Raw genomic sequence first — 23,241 nt, forward strand, 5'->3', positions numbered from 1 at the left:
AACATCGTTTTCTACAAGAGATGGAAAATAGTTGCATAGATAATTATGTTTTAACTGAAATATACATAGGTAATTACAGCACATAGACACATACTTATAAAACAAACAAACAAACAAACAAACAAACAAAAAAAAAACAGCTCACACTGGGCCCTTAACTCATCCCTGTGCACTTCTAACTCTATTTCTCTATTTCTTCTAATCACTCGTTTCTTTTCTCATCCTATCGTCTCTTGATGGTGATCTCCCAGCGGGGAAATGCCTTATAGAACAGACGACCTGGAGTCCAGCCCTCTGGGTTTGGTACAATTCAGTGTCAAATGACTGTCAGAAGTCTAGTTTAGACTCAGAATTTTCTTTACTCAGAATTAGCCTTTAGTCTTTTGTATTAACATAAAATGAGTCTCATTTTCTCTCTCCCTTTCTCTCCTTTTTTGGTCAGTTTGGTATCTTTATGTAAATTATTGGTATTCCTCTTATGCTTGTTTCTTCTTTGTTGTTCTCTCTCAGCGTTTCGAGGGCCAGTTGAAGATTTTGCTGGTTTGAAATGTGTGTTTCTTGGGCTCTGTCTCACTCTTTCTTCTATGCTTTTGCAGTTTTTTATGGATAAAGCAGATCTCTGCAGCCTCAGGGTCCATTCAAGGGTTTGAGAGAAAGTTCATAATCTCTCGATCATCTCAGAACCATGTTCATATCACATCCCATGAAAGCCATAAATGTTTTTTATTTCTGTGAAAGCTACCAGATTCTCTTTATTTAGGAAAATCTAGCTATCTTCAGTTAAACATTTAAACAAAATGTTAATTTGTAAAATACAATTATATGAATACTAAACATTACTATATTTTGTTGTGTTTAGTATCATTTTTTATTTGAAATAATATAGCAAATATGATAATAACATTTGTAATGTACCAACATAATCTTTGAAATAATCTAAATGATTATTAGCAAAATGTCACTTTTTTGGGGTGGCATTTTGGATATATTCACTGGCCACTTTATTAGGTACACCTGTCCAACTGCTCGTTAAAGCAAATTTCAAATCAACCAATAACATGGCAGCAACTCAATGCATTTAGGCATGCAGACATAAGCTGCGTCCCAAATGGCACACTATACACTATGCACTCATGCACTATGTACTTATACACTTACACACTCAACAGGATAGTATATGTATGTAGCGTCGTCCCAAATGGAGCACTAATGTTTTTTTACTAAGCGGAAATTCAAACCGTTTCCCTGATGACGTTTGACGGTTGCCAAATCAGTGAAATAAACAACCGAATTATCAAATAATACCTGCCGTGAGTATTATCGCATTCACCATCGGGAGGCGCTATAATCACTCTCGTAGGAGAATTTTGCTTTGACCATCCAAAATAAATTAAGTTATCCAACATATGCGTCCGATAGCTCCGCCCCTTCTGCTACGTAAGCAAACCTGCGTCGTTGAGTGCGTGAAGTTTCCATCATTCCACACTTCATTTTACCGTCTGTATGAGTGCATCATACGGGTAATTAAAGTGCACTTACTATTTTTAGAGTTTTCAATATGAACGCACTACTTACACTATTTATACTACAAAATGGCATAGAATAGTGCATAAGTATGCGATTTGGGATGCAGCTACTGTCAAGATGATCTGTTGCAGTTTAAACCGAGCATCAGAGGAAAGAGGGAAGAGGAAGAAAGGTGATTTAAGTGACTTTGAATGTGGCATGGTTGTTGGTGGCAGACGGGCCTGGTCTGAGTAACATACCATGTAATAAAGCTTGAATCATTTCAGACTAATTTCTCGAACATGACAATGAGTTCACTGTTCTCAAATGGCCTCCACAGTCACCAGTCTCAATCTAATAGAGCACCTTTGGGATGTGGTGTAATGGGAGATTGGCATCATGAATGTGCAGCAACTGCGTGATGCTATCATGTCAATATGGACCAAAATTATTTCAAGGTATTTCCAGTACCTTGTTAAATTACAAAGGATTAAGGCAGTTGTGAAGGCAAAAGTGGGTCCAACCCAAGTAAGGTGTACCTAATAAAGTGGCCGGTGAGCGTATATTTTGATGATTTGACTGTGGCTTTTCTTCTAACCCTGGTCGCTGGTGTGGTTTCTGAGCTGGAAGCTGCTTTATCTAGTGTGGTGCCGCAGGGCTGTTTGCTCCCTCTCTCTTTCTCACTCCCTCTGTCTTTATCTTACTCTTTTGGCTTGCAATGCCTTGTGTGAAAAAATGTTATGTCACACTAATAAGCTAATTGATCTCACTCATTCACTCATCTGTCTTATTAATGTTCTGCGGTTGCCCTTAAAAGACATTTTTCTGCGCTTCATTTAATGAGATTGTCCTTTATAAAATAATTATCAAACTAAGGGGCATCTGCTTATGACACTTTTCTTCACAATAAATACAATAGTGTCAGGTTTTGTAATCTAATGCAAGAAAATGCATTTTTTTAAAGTTTAATCTGTGCCAAATAATGTTTTTGGTTCTGTTTAATGGACAACATGCACAAAAAATTCCTAAAAGATAATGAATGATGGGATACAGTGCCTGCCTGAATTTTGCAGTAGGAGGGGCTTATAGCAGATATATGTTTGAGTGACAGCATGCATTCTCTTTATGCAGTGGCTGCTTTTTGCTAACTGCAGCTTTAATAATGGCTGAAGATAAGAACTAATTTTTCTTCATATCTGATGTAATACATCACTCTTGTTCATGTAAATTGAGTGAGACAGGGAGAATGTTTTGTGGTCTTCTTAATATTTTTTATTGATAATGTCTAAACATGACACTGAAATTGTTTCAAAGTATCTAGTTATGCGTTTCTACCATATTTAATTGATAAATCTGATTTCTGCTTGTATATCCGTTTGTCTAGTTCGTTTAGTCAGTTGATTTTTGACGAGTAAATTTATAGTAGATATTAACACATGAAACACTTTTTAGATTGCCTGATAATTATGTAATATCTTGCACAGAATTGGCAAGAACAGCTTACAACTTGTTTAAAAGAAGGTGGATATTATATCTGAATCGAAAATAGAAAGCAGCAACCGGTTTAGACAAGTTTTAGAATGGTTTTATTATTCTTTTTTATATTAATATTTTTATTACTATTTCAAAGGAGAATTTTAAATAATATTTTGTTTTAATTTAGATTAGTTTTTTTAATGTATGCGTTTTTTTCTGTAGTTTTAATATTTCAGTTTATGTATAAGAATTTTTTTGTTTATTTTTTTGTTCATTTTTGTTTATTTAATTATTTAAATTTTTTATGTTGTGTATTGTATGTAATTTTTGTCATTTTCTTAAACTGTGCTGTAGATTTAAAATTATTTAACATTAATAAATTTAACATTGGCGGCGCGGTGGTGCAGTGGCACAGTGAGTGGTGCTGTCGCATCACAGCAAAAAAGTCGCTGGTTCAAGCCTCGGCTTGGTCAATTAGCATTTCTGTGTGGAGTTTGCATGTTCTTCCTCTGTTTGCGTGTTCTCCCTCTGTTTACGTGAGTTTCTTCATGGTGCTCCAGTTTCCTCCTAAGTCTAAAGACATGCGGTATAGGTAAATTGGGTAAGCTAAATTGTCTTTTTTTATGTTTTGCTGAAAAACAGCATTCATGCTGAGTCAGGCCGATTATCTTTTAATCTTTTCCTGTTGAAAAAATTATAAATAAATAAATAAATAAATAAAATGTCCGTAATGCGTGTGAATGAGAGTGTATGGGTGTTTCCCAGTGATGGGTTGCAGCTGGAAGGCATCCGCTGCATAAAACATTTACTGGATAAGTTGGCCGCTGTGGCGACTGCTAATGAATAAAGGGACAAAGCCAAAAAGAAAATGAATGAATGAATGAATAGTTAACATTTATATTTTGATAATTTTATTTATTATACTTTTTTCAGTTAGTTGGCAAGGAAACATTTCAAAAATTGTTATTTATTTATTTAAAAAAAAAATATATATATATATATTTATATATATATATATATATATATATATATATATATATATATATATATATATATATATATATATATATATATATATATATATTCATCGACTTAACAAAAACAACGCTAGCTTGCCAGTAATGTCTTTGTAATGATAGGTCTAGTGGCAACAGAGATGGAATTCTCCATCAAAAGGGCGTCAAAACAGGAACAAAACTTTATTAGCTAAGGCAATCCAAAAGAATAATCCAAGAGACAGCCAAAGGACATGAAACAATTAACAATTCTAAGCAAAGAATGAGTGTGACTGTGGTACTTTAATAGTTTATGTAAGAAGTGAGGATGATCTGCAGCTGTGTCTGTGAAATCAAGGGGTGATCTAGAACTGGTGTGTGAGTGCTGTGCATGATGGGATTTGTAGTTCGGTAAAGTGGCTGATGTTTAGTTCTTTAGCAATCTGCAAATGCTAGATTGCTGGTAATCATAACAGTAATCAGATAAAGAATTAGAAATAATAATAATAATAATAATAATAATAATAATAATACCTGCACTAAGGATAAATAATCCTGCGCAAGGTAAAAAAACAATCTATATGCATTTTCTCTTATGGCACCGGCCAGTCATGAAAAATATTTTTAGACCATGTTTGATTGCATTTTCTCTGCTCCTAATGCAGCCATTATTCAAGCTGAGATAGATGCAGAGAGGAGAGAAAAGCTTCATTAATCTCAAGCCACGAAAAGAGGTCATTCATACTGGCACACAGTATAGCTTCGAGCAGAAAGTATTAGCCGAGGTGCATTATGTAATCCTCTCCTATCAGCTGTTATATGCATAGAATAGTACATCTCCATCTTAGTCATATATCACCAGGGGCCACGTCTTCTCACGTTTTCCCCAAGATATTTGCCTGCTTGCTCTCTGAGGAGTGTAGTAGCACTGTTTCTATAGCAGCACTGAGAGCTGTTATTGCGCTGAAAGTTGCAGAGACCTTGCAAATACAGACTCTTAGTAGATTATATGTGACCCTCGCTGGTCTTATGTTGCATGGGTCTATTTTAGTCAACAATACATCGTATGAGTCAAAATGATTGATTCTCCATTAATGCTGAAATCATTAGTACATTACAGTAAGTACAGATCATGTTACATGAAGACAATAAGTAAAAATACTTCCAGTTACAGTTAAAGTCAGATTTATTAGCCCTCCTAAATTATTAGCTCCTCTGTATGCCTATTTTTTTGCCCAATGTCTATTTAACAGATTTTTTCAGCACATTTCTAAAAATAACTAATTTCTAATAACTGATTTCTTTGATCTTGGCCTTGGAGAGAGTACATATTTTCAAGATACTAGTGTTCAGCTTAAAGTGACATTTAAAGGCTTAACTTGGTTAATTATGTTAATTATGCAAGTCATTGTATAGCGATGGTTTTGTTTGTTCTATAGACAATCAAAAAAATAAATATTGCTTATTGTGTCTAATAATATTTTTTCTTGAAAACTTCCTTTATTCTAGCCAAAAAAAATAAATAAGAAGAACAAATAGGAAGTACTGTGATAAATTCCAGGCAGCATGGTGGTGCAGTGGGTAGCACGTCCACCTCACAGCAAGAAGGTCACTGTTATTATCACAGGAGGGTTAATAATTTTGACTGTCAACTGTACATGTTTGTCGTATTATCATGTTTTCTAATTTTTTGACTTTTATTGTTTTAATGTAAATACTAACCAGGGATGAGAGCTGCAAATTAGCTTCATGCTATACAGATGTGGCCTTTAGAAATGCACGTCTCAGAGAACAGAATGCCATGACTAACCGCGGTTAGCCGCAGCACTCAGGGAAATTCTCTGTTGTGGAAGATGGAGGTGTTTTTTCCATGTTTTGTTCATATTTGCTAAAATTTAATACAGTGGTGCATCTGGAATAATTGTGTTTATTGTTTTCTTACAAGATAAATAGTTTCATTTTCGACACAGTATTGTGACCTTGCCACAGCCATGGCTCTAATGCTGCGTTTACACCAGACGTAGAAGAAGCAACAAGCGCGAGAGATTTACATGTTAAGTCAATGCAAAGGTGCGAATGGACATACTGCAGCACTATATGCGCAAATGAGGTGGCGCAAATGATGCGATTTATTAATGATGCGATTTGCGCAAATGAAGCGGTGGGCGCTGATCGTTTTGAGCGATTGACGTTGGAAAAATCTGAACTTCAGCAGACATTCGCGCCTCATTAACAAATCAGGAGCTTTCCCTTGTAGGGGCCTGATTATGACGTAGCGCCTGATGTTGGTGTCCCGGGGGGAAATCCTCCTGTTGACACCGACAACAGTTGATCAATCTGGGCTTGGCTCAGTCGGAAGCACAGCTGAAAGCCTCCATCATCCAGCTTAGGTTTCTGGAGGAGTTTATGAACTCACAGAGCTGCTGCACCTCTGAAAGGATCTAGTGGACTCAGATATAGCGCCTAACGTATTGATGCCGTTTTTCAGCCTTCCTAAAGCACATAAACACAGTTATTCTCTCAGTAAAATCCATGTTACCCATTTAGTAATAAAGCTACAGTCACCAGGCAAACAGAATCCCTGCCCATGATGCAAATCCACGTCTATTGTGAAGCGGATTTGATGCGTGAGTAAACTCAAAATGTTCATGCATCTATTTGCATGCGAATAGCAGGATTTATTACGTCATAATCACAACCCATGTGAAGTCCCATGTCAATGTCTGTTGAAGTTTACATTTTTTCAACTCAAGCAGTTTCACGCGCGTTAAGCATGTCAATCGTGCAAAACATTCAACTCGTCCCGCTTAATGCATGTAATGTAAAAAAAAAAAAACATTTTAAGTTATTAAATAATTTACATAAATCACTGACTTCTAGCAGCTTCTATTTTTGTCTGACCTCTGACACATGTCGTAAGATGCATTCATAGTGGAAGCTCTAGTGAGATGAATAAAGATAGCTAAATGTTGTACACTGGAAAAAATGATTTAATGATGATTCCTTGAATGTAACTTTTTATGTAAGTTAAATAAGTGGTTGTAAACAATTATTTTGGGTTGAATTTAAACAAACAAACTTAGTTCTTAAATTAGTAAATCACTAATTTAAATTTGTTTAAGTTCAACCCATATAAATTGCTTGCAACAATTTAGCAGAAACATTTTTTCAGTGTAGAGTTGTAATGATTGACAGTCCCGTTTTAATGATAGGTAGATATAATGCCTAAAGTCAAGGCCTATGGGGATTTAAAGATTATATTTACCCCATAAATTTCACATTCATGTCTGTGACAAAGCACCTCTTGCATAAATAAAGTTATGGAATAATTGATTAATTGATTGTTTGTATAAATGAGTACGAATCATGTTAAATTATGTCTATTGACATTTCTGGTGATATTTCATATGGTATTAGCATAATTGTTCATCTCTGGATATAAGATATTTAGTGGCCGGATAGATGAATCGCATAATATGCTGGCTTTGTTTTCTCCTAGTGAGAACCGTGGGAGGATATTTCCTGTGTGCAGCTTACAAGAGTTGTGAATGTTGTTTTCTGCCTCAAATGTTGGCTGTAAGTTATTTTACTGTCAGATGGATTTTATGGGAGGATAATGGAGCTGGTAATGGAGGTTTTACTGTGGTCATGGATGATGATCATTCTAGTCAACGATGACGCTAATGATGGTCACTGGCTTTTAGCAGAAATATGAGCTCATTGCTAATGTTTAGATGATGTACTACACACAACTTTTTGCTTATATAAATTGTTTGTTAATTAGTGTGAGAGATGGGCCGTTGCTGGATAACAATGAGAGATGTGGGCATATATAGAAGGGCTTAAAAAAGCAGGCTGATAGCTTTTAGCCTCATCACAGCCATTATCTGTGATTTCATTTCCTGTTTGGTTTGTGGAAGTAGCATTCTCTTTCTAGACTGCGTTTAATTGGGCAAAAATCCATGCAATACAGCTTAAGTCATCGCTATTTTAGGAACCTTTTCCCAGAAGATAAAGAATTTTTTATTATAAGCATTTGGAAGGCTTCATGTGTGCATTAAAGCCACAAACTCGGCTTTTGATATGTTAAGAAAAAGTCATCATTAAGCCATCCTTGTGTTCTTTTATGTTCCTAAAAAAGGTTTTGTTTTTTGTCAATACTATTAATGTCTGTTTGGGTTCAGTGTGCAAAATGAGCTTAAATAAACTAATCTGAAGTTTTTTGAAGTAACTTGATTGCTATTAAAAAGTAATAATCCAACATTTGTCATCTTATCAAATAATAATAAAAAACTGATTATATAAAATTCAACACAAACCCCAAACTCTTTCCTAATGTTCAATTAGGTTTAATATTTGAGTTTTTTTATGAGCAATTGCTATAGATATTGTAAGAGATATTGAGTGATAGAAAAGATCCAGTTCATGGAAAGAGGTCTGCATTCCCACAGCAAAATTTCCGAATAAATTTCTAAAAAACACGCAGTAAGGGTCGGTAACCCTGGTGTAATTTAACCCTGGTTGTCTATCAATATAGCGTTATTAACCCAATGTTATTATTCCAAAGTTATTTCAGAGCAGCATATGATTTCCTCATATTTGTTGAGCACCGGTGCAGCCAGTGTGCACGACTGTTACACATGCTGAACGGATGACTAGTGCTTTCTCCACACTTTTTTTTTTCACAGTCTGTGCGTGCATCATATGCATAACAGTCCTCAGAGCAGGCTTTACCACATGAAAGAGCAAAGTGAAGAAAACTGACATTTAGCCTACAATCCTTGCACAACCTACTGTTTTATCTGTTATATCTCTCTCTCTTTTGCTAGTATCCAATTTAAACATGAGATTTTGGAAACCAGATCTGAATTTGGTGCGCATAATAAAACCTTGTGGGAGTGGGACATGACAATTTTTCCCACGCACACCTCTAGTTCAGGGGATTTACCTGGGCAAATGTAGCTTTTTTTAATAAAATAAATTACAATTCTAATTAACCTTGAATTATCTTAATTCATATTTAGATTCAATTTTAATTTAAAGAGAAAAAAATAATTTAAAGAGAAATAAATTATTTAGATCAATAAGTAATCTTTAGAGAACCGATAAAAGAACTTAAAGAGAAAAAGAGAAAGAATTTAAATAAAGTAATTTATACATTTTTGAATTTTTTTTCTGAAATAAGGAAAGTATTTAAAGATATAAATTACTGAAAGAAAGAAAGAAAGCATTTAATTAGACTTGTTTAATTTTTTTATATCATATGTATGTTGTACAATAATTAAAAAAAACATTTAAATATAAGCTGAAATGTCTGTTTGTGCAAAGGTAAGTTTCACTTGCTTTTTTTGGCTAAAGTAATCGTTTCACTATAACATTGAATTTACAAACTAAATGATCAAAGAAAATGATCTCAGTGAGTCTGTCTGAATAAATTATGACATCTTTTTTTTTTTTTTTTTTTTTGACTTAACTGTTCTCTTTAAGACCATGAATGGATGTCTATTTAGTTGCTTGAATGGACTAACAGCATTTTTTTGCTCAACGCACACTAGCAAATACAGAAAAGCAGTGTCAAATAACAGGACGGATCAATGCATGCATGCCTGCTAAATATTTCAGCCGTGGCTCTCAGGTTGCTGTCATTGAACGGCCATGGTGTAAACGCAGTAGTCTGCAGCGTTACTTTGCTCTTGAAATGGCTGGTGTTTCTCTGTGCTGCCAGATGCTTGCGCTACAGCTCTTGCTTGAGTTCTGCTTTTACTGGGCTGTGACTGTCTGTTGTTTCTTCGCATCTCAGGCGTTTCTCCAATCATGTGAAATTTCTGGGCCTCTGGATTCAAATTCATTTCAAGCTACATGTCTTTCTCTTTCTTTCTTCTTTTCTCTACCTTTTCCTTCCTTCTGCTCATCCTTTTCTGTCTGGTTCTCTCTGAACTCTTTATCTGTCACCCCCTTGCCCCTTCCACCCCCCGACAGACATATCCGATTACAAGAACCATAACAATAATGGCCAAGCTCTCAATCAAAGAGGTGATTTCTCCACAGTGACCAATGCTATGACTGGGATGAGCCCCTCTCCATCACTCTCTGCCCTGTCCAGCCGGGCCGGTTCCATCAGCAGCCTGCACGATCGCATCATGTTCAGCCCCGGGAGCGAGGAAGCCATTGAGAGACTCAAGGTGACTTGAAAACCCTCAAAATAGAGATCTGACGAATGTCAGCTCTATAACTGTGACTGCAGGTTAGACGTTGGCTGTTAGAGGCGTGGCATTCTCCTTGTAGACAACATTTAATTGCACAGAAATACTGTTTAGTGCAGTATGAGTCATCAGATTTTTAAACATGTTCTTTTGGGAGAGAAATATGTTTTTTTTTTTTGGGACTTCAGCCCAAAACTTTAAATTACATTAGTGTGCACTATTTTTTTTTTTTTGCATTAGTGTGCACTATTTTTTTTTCACTATTTTATTTTTTTTCACAGGATGCACACTACAGTTATAGATTATGACACCTGTCATTATTATTATATTCTATATTTTTAGTGTATAGTAAAAGTACAACAAAAACTATGATTATTCATTTTTTTATGGAAAATTTAATGTGACCAAGAGAGCTTTAACGTGCTTCAATTAAGGAAAATGCATGCAAATACAATAATAATAATAATAATAATAATAATAATAATAATAACAGCAAATGAATAAAAGCTCTTGTTTAGTTTTTTTTCTGCAGAGTTTTGCTTCAGCCCTAATCAAACATCAGCTGTTTGAGTAGGGTTGGTGCAAAACTGTGGAGAGCTGTGGCCCTCCGGGAATCCAGTTTGAGATCCATAAGTCATCACTTAAACCATTAGTTATGAGAATTAACCATCTTCATTTAAACAGCTTAATCCATTTGATGCATATAACTCCATTTAAACTTTTTAATAGATAACTTCAGCCTTTTGTGACGGACCCGGCTATTTAGGTTATAATTATTTAGGCTGATAATATTCAAAATACAAGGGATTATGTTTACATTATTACATTACCCAAAAGCTTAATTGACATTACCTGTATAAAGATGCAGAGATGCCTTACATTATTTAATCTAAGAAACTATCATAGACTTGGTGTCATATTTTAACTTTATGGTTTACTATGCCATCTAGGAAACTGAGAAAATCATTGCAGAGCATCTTCTTTTAAACAGCTTAATCCATTTGATGCATAGAACTCCATTTAAACTTTTTAATAGATAACTTCAGTCTTTTGTGACGGACCCGGCTATTTAGGTTATAATTATTTAGGCTGATAATATTCAAAATACAAGGGATTTGTGTAATCAGGATGTTAAAATAAACAACAACAAAAAATATATAACTTTTCAATGATCACCTACAACTTTAGCAAATGTCATGATACAATAGGCAAATCCCAGTCGAATTCATCATGTTTTTGGTGTCTCCGTAAAAAGAACGGAAAGGTTCAAGGACTAAAACCACAAGTACAAGTGAAAAAAATTGTATACTTTAAAATAAAAAAAGAAAATGATAACAAACCAACAAAAGAAAATTACTAAATCTTGAAAAAAATAAAACTGAAAATACAAAAATTAAACATAATTCAAAAGATGTAATTTAATTAAAGATAATTCCAAACCTTATAAATACTACAACTATTTGCTAGCATTTAAAATTAGTATTTTGATTGAAAATAATACATTCTTACATATGTCAATAATAAATAGTTTATGTAACATCAAACTCTACTCCAGTCATATTTATTTTCACATTTTTATTCTTTTTAAAAAATTAAATTATGTTTACATTATTACATTACCCAAAAGCTTAATTGACATTACCTGTATAAAGATGCAGAGATGCCTCACATTATTAAATCTAAGAAACTATCATAGACTTGGTGTCATATTTTAACTTTATGGTTTACTATGCCATCTAGGAAACTGAGAAAATCATTGCAGAGCTCAATGAAACATGGGAGGAGAAGCTTCGCCGTACAGAGGCCATCAGGATGGACAGGTCTGGTGTTTGAAGCCTAATGTGACTGATAACCAACTTTACATGATGTATATCTAACAAACATATGCAAGTTTGACTTAAAAAATCTAAATTGGTTTTCACAGAGAAGCACTTCTGGCGGAGATGGGTGTTGCCATGCGTGAGGATGGAGGAACTCTTGGAGTCTTTTCCCCAAAAAAGGTAAAGGGAATATAAAGGATTTAGAGAAACCGTATGCAAGTGGACCACAAATTAAGCATAATATGTCATGCTCAAATAATCAAACAAGTCTGTGAATGTCTTTACGTTCCTTTTCTGGAAGCCCTCACAGAGAAAACCTCAGCCTGTTTTTATAGACACTGTTGGGCTGTTCTCTCCCAATGAGGTTGGTCGTCATGTATTCTGTGTGGTTGATCCTGATCGCTTCTCTCAGACTGTATTAAAGTACCTCTGTGTGTTCTTTCCCCATCAGAGCTCTTTTAAACACATCTGTGATCTTTATTTAGGGATCTCTTGCTGATTACTGTCTGATCTGGATGTTGATGTGCTGCAATTCCTTCTGGTCTTTATAGTAAACTTTAAAGCAGCCGCTGTACCACTTTACAGCAGACTTCAGATCTTTATTAAAGGATTTCTGTCTGGAGTCTTATATCGAAATCAAATTGCATGCTTTTTGATGAATACTTAATTTGGAATTTAAGGCAGTCTTAATGAAATCTTTGATTTTCATTTGTTTCTTTTCAAGGTCATCTTAACCCATTTTGAAAGTGCTTGCAAGGCAATGCTATGTTGCTTTTCTTCAATCAGTTTGGCTGAGGTTTCTTTTAAACCATTAGTTATTAGAATGAACCATCTGCATTTAAACAGCTTAATCCGTTTGATGCATAGAACTCCATTCAAACTTTTTAATAGATAACTTCAGTCTTTTGTTCCTTGTTTGCTTTTTCATATATATACATATATATATATATATATATATATATATATATATATATATATATATATATATATATATATATATATATATATATATATATATATATATATATATATGATTTTTGCCTCTGTCATGATATGCAGGCACAGAGACAAGAGGAAAGGCTTGCTTCAGGATGCCAAAGTCACTGTATAAAACTGAAGTGCTCAATTGTGTTAATAAAAAGATCTCAAAAAGAAAACAAGCATCATTAAAAAGACAATAGTTTAAAAGGAACTGAACTAAATAGGTCTTCAGACGAAGAACCATATAAGTCCATATGTTCAAATTTTAAGTAATACGATTTTTTATTTGGATTGTGAACATTATAGTATATATTTTTATTTCAATTGAACATAGACAACAAAAACTTCTCAATTGTAAGGACATAACATTTTCCGTATCAGTATTACAATTCAAATGTTATTGTGTATTGTATTTCTCAAATATGGAAGAACAGTAGAGTATATGTACAGTTAGTGTGGAATAACTCCAATTCATCGTATCACTTTCAACCTCTAAATTCCTTTATCGTAGTTTTAAGACAATAACAGACAATTCAAGTCAATATTAAGCATTTCTTTCAAGTTTATTATTATTATTAATAAAAAACAAAATACAGTATGAACAATGTACTATACATAGACCTTCTTACAGTACAGGCTGTAACAATCAATTATTTACAATAAACAATGAATAAATAAATAAATAAATACAGCAATAAATACATAAAATGCAGACATACATCATAGCTAAATGTTGTTTATTTAGAAATGTATATGCTGCTTCAAGCTGTTCTCACAATCCACCACCTCACAAAATAAATAAACAAATAAATAAATACATAAACAAATGAACTCTTCTTGCCGGAGTTTACAGGACTGACAGGACATATGTATTGAAACAGCTTGATTATATATAGTATGTGGTTTATTTTGATTGGTTTTTGTGGTCCTTAGCGCTACTCAGCAGGTTCAGAGAGAGAAAGATCACATCACATATACTGTTCTTCCACTCACCTCTTTCGGTAGATTTTTCCCTGGTTTTTGTTCTCCTTTTCGATTCAAATATGGTTTCCCAGCATCCGTCAAAGCCTTCCTTACTCTGTCCTTCCATTTGTTCATATTGGTTATTCTCATTTTGCAAAGGGATTTGCCTTTTAATGTTTAAAGTGGACATGACAGCAAGTGCCAGCTCTATTCTTCTTAGTGGACAAAAACATTTTTTTACACATGAAGCTATTATAATGTTTAGAATGTAGGCTTTTGGTCACACAAAAATATCTCCAAACTCTTTCTGTATACACACATACAATTAATGTCACATGGTTATCTCATTTTTATTTTTTATTTTTGGACTAATACTTTTGTTCATTGCACACACTTAATTGATTAAATTCATAAGGAACAGGTGGACACAATAAATAGCCATGATGGCATAGAAGCACATACTAAAGGCCAGCTCACACTGTGCAATTTTTATTTATTTATAATTTTTTTTTATGATCCTAAACGACTGTAGCATGTCAAGACTGCACGAACATGGCTGCCATGTCACACTGCAAGATCTCAGCTGTCATAAAGTCAGACGTAAACAAACGTAAACAATCTGTAGCTGCAATTTTGCACACGGCGTGTCTCAATAATAAAACCAGGAAGAAAAAAATAGTTTTGACATTTTCCCATGGTCATTTGAATTGTCGCATGGATTGCGTCATCAAATTCGGAGCTCCTATTGGTTTTTGAATTGACGCTCGTCTCCGCTGTTGTCACACCGCAGTAAAGTGTCTGAAATCTCCTGACACTGCCAGAACTTCATCTGAGGAAAAATCTGATGGCACTAAGCGGCTGTCTATGAACATGTCAAACCAACAAACCACAGATTCTAGCCTAGGATTTCAGGAATCTTTTAGAATTTCCCAAATTTGTCTCAGATAACAAAATTGTGGCTAAAATCTCACAGTGTGAGCAGGGCTTTAAGTCACGGTAGTTATCTATAGGTTAAGACTGGAACGACCAAAATTACTAGAATGGCCATGTACCATTTAAATAAGACTGTGCCGAATTGATTGTTTTTAAATGTCTTATATACATTTGAAGTTTCTATTGAGAATAAACGTCATATTTTATAAATTTTAAAAATACTCCTTTTAATGAAACCTATAATTGTGCCTGTAAAGGTGCATCACTCACCTTGTCCTGCAAGCAGGAGATCAAAATAATTCTCACATATTTTTGTTAGTAGAATTCAAAGGGACAAAGGCACCACAAACTAAGAAAGACATTTAGATTTCACAGGAGTGCTAATAATTTTGCCTTCAACTATATTGTAAAGTCATCCTTACTCTACATTACTACCACATTCTCTTCCCAACAGCAACCTGTCACTCATATGAGAATGCAACAATTATTAAATGATCCAATTATATATTCAGGTCCTGAGAGACAATATCATATTTTATTTTATTTTTTTTATCAACATTTAATCTAATTTCACTTGCTGCCTTGCAAGCACTGGGTCTTCAGTAACTACCGAAATAGTTGAGCTTATAACATTGATTTGAATTATATTTGGGCCCTCGTTACAGACTCCCCACCTAGTGAATCTCAATGAAGATCCCTTGATGTCTGAATGTCTTCTATACTACATCAAAGATGGGATTACCAGGTTAGTGCCAATCCGACCTAGATACACCACGTATGTGTTTGTATTTAATAGAATTGGTACAAATGTGTTTTGCTTTTTGCTTTGATCAGGGTGGGCAGAGAAGATGCCAGTAGTCGGCAGGACATTGTTCTGAGCGGACACTTCATTAAGGAGGAACATTGTACTTTCACCAGCACCACTGGACCAATGGGAGAAGGTTTGATAATGATGCAGCTACAAACTCGCATAGCTGTATATGTTAAGTATATGCTACAGTCTCTATTTATGTCCTTCTTGTTGTTTCCAGCTGTCATTCTTGAGCCATGTGAGGGAGCAGAAACATATGTAAATGGCAAGAGAGTCACAGAACCCACTGTTCTCAAATCAGGTCTGTTTACATTTCTTGGTATTTTTTTTTCATATTACCATCCCTGACCTCTTTCATCTCACATGTTCACCAAATTGAACACAGTCCAAGTGATAATGAAGTCTTGACATAAGTTCATGGTAACCATCCAGGTCTAGACTTTATCTGAAACATGATGTGATCTGTCAATAAGAATGTCTTTCTTTATTGAATGCTTCCTTAAGCAGCTTAGAGACTGCTATAGTAGTTCAATAATACAGTTACTAGTACAGTATACAGTTACTGTAATTAAATTACAGTTCTACTGATAAGACAATGTAAGATATTTTTTTAGGTATATTTGAGGTACTTATACTATACTTGCCTTAAAAACTGTATTTGACGGTTTTGTATAGATCAATTCAGAGAGGCAATCATATTTTTTGCATACAGATATATTTTCCTGAATAATTATCACATTTTTTAGCCAAAGAAGTTTACATTTATCATGAGTTGCACATGTGTAGGAAACAATGAATTGACTAAGAAGGGCGACGCAGTGGCGCAGTAGGTAGTGCTGTCGCCTAACAGCAAGAAGGTCGCTGGGTCACTGGTTCGAACCTCAGTTGGGGTTTCTGTGTGGAGTTTGCATATTCTCCCTGCGTTTGCGTGGGTTTCCTCCGGGTGCTCCGGTTTCCCCCACAGTCCAAAGACATGCGGTATAGGTGAATTGGGTAGGCCAAATTGTCCGTTGTGTGTGTGTGTGTGTGTGTGTGTGTGTGTGTGTGTGTGTGTGTGTGTGTATGTGTGGGGATGTTTCCCAAAGATGGGTTGCGGCTGGAAGGGTATCCTCTGCGTAAAAACGTGCTGGATAAGTTGGTGGTTCATTCCGCTGTGGCGACCCCTGATTATTAAAGGGACTAAGCCGACAAGAGAATGAATGAATGAATGAATTGACTAAGAAATGTATTACTATGGTACAGTATGCACAAAATATGATGTCATTACATTGAAATGTTAAAACATGTTTAACACATATAGTGTTTCTAATTTCTTAAAAATTTTTAAATAAAGCTAAAGAACCTGTTTGACTCCAATTTGGAAAAAAAAAGTTTAAGTTTCATTTTTATTGCCTATGCGTTGACATTTTTATTATTGAATAATGTAATTAAATTCCTTTTCAAACAAAGTCATTAGAAAAGTAATTGAAATACAATTTTAATGATGCATTTAGAAATCAATAATTAATTACTTCTTTGAAGTAACTTACTCAACACTGGAACAAGATCTGGCTTCCATATCTTCAGACTTTTGATCAAATTTTACCACATTGGCCAAAAGAGAGTCATCCTTTTTCTGCAGTACTGTGATATCATCCGGATTTATGGAAAGGGATCCATATCCTTCATATTGTTTGTTACATCATTTAACATTCAGTTGTATTCCCTTACTATAAAATATAAGCAGAAGCATGCAGGAGGAATTTTAACTTGTCAGTAACCTGGGTTAAATGCTTCCGGTGAACTTTGGTAAAAAAGTTGGTGTGTTTAAGGTCTGTTTTCTTCAAAAAATCAACGATCTTCACTGCCTAAATGATATACGCTATAAAGTGAGTCTCAGAATGTACCAGAAGTACTGCATTAAATTACATTTTTTCCACGCCATGTCTTTCAAGTATTTAAATTTATTTTACTTCAGTATTTCCAATGGCATTTCTGCGCTAGCCTACTGATCCGGCTGGGCATGTGCAAGTAAACGATTTTCATCTCAGTTTACGCTTCAACAACTAAATGAATGCTGAAGTATATATAACTGATTATATTCGAATTACATTAGAACATCAATGCTGTAAAAGGAACTATAAACATGGAAAAGTCACATTAACCATTCGTACTGTAATAATTCAGCACAAATTAGTTTAATTTAATTGTTTTTACAAATGTAAGGTATTGAACATAAAACAATTAAGTTTTCCCAAAATACTCTGAAATTTTGTTGTTTCAGCTTATTTTAAATAAATACTTTGAACAGATGTTCTCCCTGCAAGTTCTCCCTGCGTTCGCGTGGGTTTCCCCCAGGTGCTCCGGTTTCCCCCACAGTCCAAAGACATGCGGTACAGGTGAATTGGGTAGGCTAAAATGTCTGTACTGTATGAATGTGTATGTCCGGGCTGTCCAAACTTGGCCCTGGAGGGCCAGTGTCCTGGAGAGTTTAGCTCAAACCTTAATCAAACACACCTGAATTAGCTAATCAAGCTCTTACTAAATATCCTAGAAACATCCTGGCAGGTGTTTTGAAGCAAGTTGGAGCTAAACTCAGCAGGACACCGGCCCTCCAGGACCGGGTTTGAACATCCCTGGTGTATGTGAATGTCTGTGTGGATGGGTTGCGGCTGGAAGGGCATCCGCTGCGTAAAAACTTGCTGGATAAGTTGGCGGTTCATTCCACTGTGGCAACCCCGGATTAATAAAGGGAATAAGCCGACAAGATAATGAATGAATGAATGAAGTTTGAACAGATTAAATTATATATTTTAAAGTTTTTCCCAAGTGCTATTTATTAGAGATCTTTTTAAACAATCATTTTAGTAACTCATTTCTTATATCTATTTTTTGCCATGGTGACAAACAGATATACATGAAATACATGATCTTTTATTTTTATTGTGCAAGATTTGCTTAAAGTCCGGTTTAAAGGCTTAACTACACTGCACTAAAAAAAAGCTTTTGAAAAAAAGCTAAAAAAATTTGTGCTCAATCCACATAAATGTGTTAAAAGTGTTAAGTTAACTTAATCGACTTGTGTTGGGACAACATGAATGAATTGTGTGGAACAGAATTCATTCTTTTTGTCCCAACACAAATCGGATGAAGCTCAAGTATGCAACAAATGAACGGAACCAAACCAATTTAAATAAAAAAAAATGCAAAAAGATAAATTTATTTAAAGGTTAAAAAACAAACAAATGATAAAGTGCAAAGGGGTATCAAAGTAAACCATATTTAAATTAAATATCTAACATAACATAATGTTCAAAACAACAAAAATAACATAAGAGCAAATTCCAAAATAAACAACAATAATATAAGCAGTGGGTAAGCCAAAGGAAGTCATAGGAAAAACGATCCTCCAAAGCAATCTCTCGAATGCACCTTTGCAGCTCCTTAAATAAGCCATAAGATTGGCTGCACCTGCTCCTAATGATTCACCTATAAAGAAAAAGAAAAAACAGGAAACAGAACAAACCAATCAAACCCATAACAGTGTTTCATTCATCATTTTTTTATTGTAATTTGTTTATTTTGTTTGTTCATTTTTTATGAATAATTATATTTCAAAACACTTCTGAAATTGTTCAAATGTAAATGTTTATAAATTAATTTTGAAATATGCTTTTTTTTATTATTTATTCTGACTCAATTTTTGTAGGCAACCGAATCATTTTGGGCAAGAGCCACGTGTTCCGCTTCAACCATCCAGAACAGGCCCGTCAGGAACGTGACCGAACCCCCTGCGCTGAGACCCCAGTGGAGCCGGTAGACTGGGCCTTTGCTCAGAGAGAACTGCTGGATAAACAGGGCATTGACATGAAGCAGGAGATGGATCAGAGGTAAAGAAAAAGTGGAGGAAACTGGTTCAACTTCAAGATCTCACATTTGCGTTGTTCGACTTATCAGCTGTTTCTGTATTCAGACTGCAGGAACTTGAAGATCAGTATCGCAAGGAGAGAGAAGAGGCCAACAATCTACTGGAGCAACAGAGACTAGTATGTGTCATAAACATCATAAAAAATAAATACGTTTTCTTTACAAATAATGCTACATTTTAGTAGAGCAAAATGGCACTTTTTTGTATTTATTTTATAGGATTATGAGAGCAGGTTAGAGGCTCTGCAGAAACAGGTCGATCGATGTTATCCTGACGCAGCAGAGGAAGATGAAGAGCCTGAGGAGGAAGGTGAGATAGCTAAATTATGAAAACAAAATAAGATAAGATGTGGTTTGTTGATTAATAGACAGTAAACGGTGTAGAAAAATATAGTTATAAATGTATAAAGTTTGATACATAAATATGGAGTCTGATGTCTGAATTTGTGTGTGTGCATTTTGAATATTGTTTGTATTCACTGTCTTTAACCCAATAGTGCAATGGACGGAGAGGGAGACGGAACTGGCAATGTGGGCTTTCCGCAAATGGAGATGTTATCAGTTTACATCCCTTCGAGATCTTCTTTGGGGCAATGCCATCTTCCTTAAAGAGGCCAATGCCATTAGTGTGGAGCTAAAGAAGAAGGTGAAAGCTTTAGTAAAAGAACCGGATCCTTTCATTGAACTAGAATATGACAGCATCATAACTGTCTGTGCCTAATGTCTCTTACAGGTTCAGTTCCAGTTCGTGTTATTGACGGACACACTTTACTCTCCTCTTCCGCCTGACCTGTTACCGCCTGAAGCAGCTAAAGACAGAGAGAAAAGCCCATTTCCACGCACCATTGTAGCTGTTGAAGTTCAAGATCAGAAAAACGGAGCCACGCATTACTGGACCCTGGAAAAGCTCAGGTTATTTTTACATTTTTTTTTTCAGATTATTTCACATTTTTACGTATTTCATACATCATTCATTCATTTTCTTTTCGGCTTAGTCCCTTTATTAATCTGAGGTCACCACAACAGAATGAACCACCAACTTATCCAGCATATGTTTTACGCAGCGTGTGCCCTTCCAGCTGCAACCCATCACTGGGAAACGTTCATACTTACTCTTTCACACACATAACATTTTTAGAAACCCACACAAACATAGGGAGAACATGCAAACTCCACACAGAAATTCCAACTGACCCAGCCGTGGCTCGAACCAGCAATCCTGTTGCTGTGAGGCAACATTGCTGCATATTTACATATTTTGCATATTTTTCTTTGACAATGGAAACTTTAGATGTTGAGAATAAGCTCATTTAAAACAGGCTGTTTACACTCATACTGATTGGATATTCTGCAATTATTTACTATACCTTTAATTGTTTCAAACCTTATATCGTTTTTGAGATGTTTTTGGCATACAAACCATAAAAGAAAATTAAGTGTAATGAAAATCACCACCGCATTCTATTTGATCTGTAATTCATGTGTGCTCACCAAACACTGTTTTGTGCTTAATCACCACTAAGTCAAGTTTTATTTTAATTTTCAATTTAGTTCTATTCCATATAGCGCTTTTGCAATGTAGATTGTGTCTAAGCAGCTTCACATAGAAGATCATTCCTTCATTATTATTCATTCATTTTCTTGTCGCTTAGTCCGTTTATTATTAATCCGGGGCCACAGTGGAATTAACCGCCAACTTATCCAGCAAGTTTTTACGCAGTGGATGCCCTTCCAGCCGCAACCCATCTCTGGGAAACATCCACACACATTCACACACACACTCATACTCTAAGGACAATTTTGCCTACCCAATTCACCTGTACTGCATGTCTTTGGACTGTGGGGAAAACCGGAGCACCTGGAGGAAACCCACGCGAACACAGGGAGAACATGCAAACTCCACACAGAAACACCAACTGAGCCGAGGCTCGAACCAGCGACCTTCTTGCTGTTAGGTGACAGCACTACCTACTGCGCCACTGCTTCGCCATAGAAGATCATAGTAAATTGAAACAATGTCAGTTCGGTTTTCAGAGTTTAAGTTCAGTTCAGTTCAGTGTGGTTTAATATTCACTGCTGAGAGTCAAAACACAGCAGAGTATTCGATGCACAGCTTTACAAGTCCCGAACTTTGCAACCCAATGGTTACAGTTTTACTGTAACTTCAGCAGCTCAAGGCATGTGGACAAAAGTAGCAATCTCACTATTGTCAAGCCTGAGGTGTTTGGGTTGTTAGAAATACATTTTCATTTTCTTTTCGGCTAAGTCCTTTATAAATATGGGGTCGCCACAGAGGAATGAACCACCAACTTATTCACTACGGACAATTTAGGCAACCCAGTTCACCTGTACCTCATGTCTTTGGACTGTGGGGGAAACCGGAGCACCCGGAGGAAAGAAATAATCCCTGTTATAATAGAAATAATTATACTTTTTTTTTTTTCTGTGTGGAATTTTGTGATTTGGTGTGTAGATTCACGTTGGTGCAATGTGTTTAATCATGAGGGGATAAAGTTGGTGTTAATCGTGCACAAAAATTATTCTGGGATGCATTGTTCTTTACCCTGAAACCTTGTCACAAATGACAATCCCAACTTTTGTTTTCTTTATCGTTATATTGTGTTTGATCAACTATTTCAAAACACATTGATCATGAAGATTTCAGGGGACATCTGACTTAGAAAATTGTTCCCCCAATAACAATATTTCTGGAAAATATTGTGAATTTCACTTTTCAGAAGAATATTTATGAGCAATTTCATACTCATAGCACTGTGATATGGTTATATGGTATATCAGCACCGCTGTAATGCATGCATAGATGATGTTTTTTTTACAGCCAATAAAAATAATCAGCTGAAAAGTGAAAATTTTCTACTTTTTTTTTTATATATTATTTTCTATATAACCCTTTTGTTCTCTTAAAACATGATCAATGGAATAAAGACGTTTTGAAATATGTGTACCTGAATCTTCAAACACCATAAACTGTTTAAAAAAATGGGATTGAATTTTTTTTTGCTTGAGGTTTCTCATTTAATATTAGAGTAGATATTGTAGATTTCTCCATCACAGTTCTAGTCAATTTGAAGTAGATCAAAAACATTGTTAAACATTGTAAAATGATTATATAACAAACATATATGTAATTGGATAAAGTAATCTTAAATGCATAACTATATTTTATTGTAACTATAACTATAGCTATATAGTTATTGTAAAGAAATTGGAATTTCTAATGCACATTCAGTCTTAGAAATAATTTGATTGAAACTACAAAGTCTACAAATGTTGACTTCTATGCAAAAATTGATGTGTAATGGTGCCCCCTGCAGGCAGAGACTGGATCTGATGAGAGAGATGTATGATCGAGCTGCTGAGGTGCCCAGCAATGCTGTTGAAGACTGTGACAGTGTGCTGACCGGAGGAGATCCTTTCTACGACCGCTTTCCCTGGTTTCGTCTGGTTGGAAGGTCAGTTATAAGGTCACATCTGAGCATGACAAGACAGAGTAACGTTAGCTGGTGTTTAGTACAGAATGCCTCTTCACACTGCCTAATTAATGTCAACAAAACATTATCATCATCAGTACTGTCCGATTATTCTCATCAAGGTATACTTGTTTTTGATTAGTCTACTGAATATGT

The 23,241-nt window shown here is 35.1% G+C and overlaps 1 protein-coding gene across 50 annotated transcripts in view; it reads left to right on the forward strand.

Moving 5' to 3' along the window:
• Positions 1 to 23,241, forward strand: part of kif1aa (kinesin family member 1Aa) — a 117,684-nt gene that overhangs the window by 44,822 nt on the left and 49,621 nt on the right. For 31 of the 50 annotated variants that reach the window (XM_087257271.1, XM_087257272.1, XM_087257275.1 and 28 more), the window contains 13 exons: positions 511 to 549; positions 9,957 to 10,159; positions 11,921 to 12,000; positions 12,105 to 12,180; positions 15,543 to 15,622; positions 15,712 to 15,818; positions 15,909 to 15,989; positions 19,377 to 19,557; positions 19,641 to 19,713; positions 19,814 to 19,904; positions 20,092 to 20,240; positions 20,328 to 20,506; positions 22,930 to 23,067. In XM_087257271.1, the coding sequence (XP_087113397.1) occupies positions 511 to 549; positions 9,957 to 10,159; positions 11,921 to 12,000; positions 12,105 to 12,180; positions 15,543 to 15,622; positions 15,712 to 15,818; positions 15,909 to 15,989; positions 19,377 to 19,557; positions 19,641 to 19,713; positions 19,814 to 19,904; positions 20,092 to 20,240; positions 20,328 to 20,506; positions 22,930 to 23,067 (1,477 nt within the window). The remainder of the gene's footprint in view (positions 1 to 510; positions 550 to 9,956; positions 10,160 to 11,920; positions 12,001 to 12,104; positions 12,181 to 15,542; positions 15,623 to 15,711; positions 15,819 to 15,908; positions 15,990 to 19,376; positions 19,558 to 19,640; positions 19,714 to 19,813; positions 19,905 to 20,091; positions 20,241 to 20,327; positions 20,507 to 22,929; positions 23,068 to 23,241) is intronic. The other 19 variants (XM_087257273.1, XM_087257274.1, XM_087257279.1 and 16 more) reach the window with 3 other exon arrangements.

The sequence above is a fragment of the Danio rerio genome, chromosome 6, assembly GCF_052040795.2.
Source record: "Danio rerio strain M-AB ecotype USA chromosome 6, GRCz13ab, whole genome shotgun sequence".
NCBI lineage: Eukaryota > Metazoa > Chordata > Actinopteri > Cypriniformes > Danionidae > Danio > Danio rerio.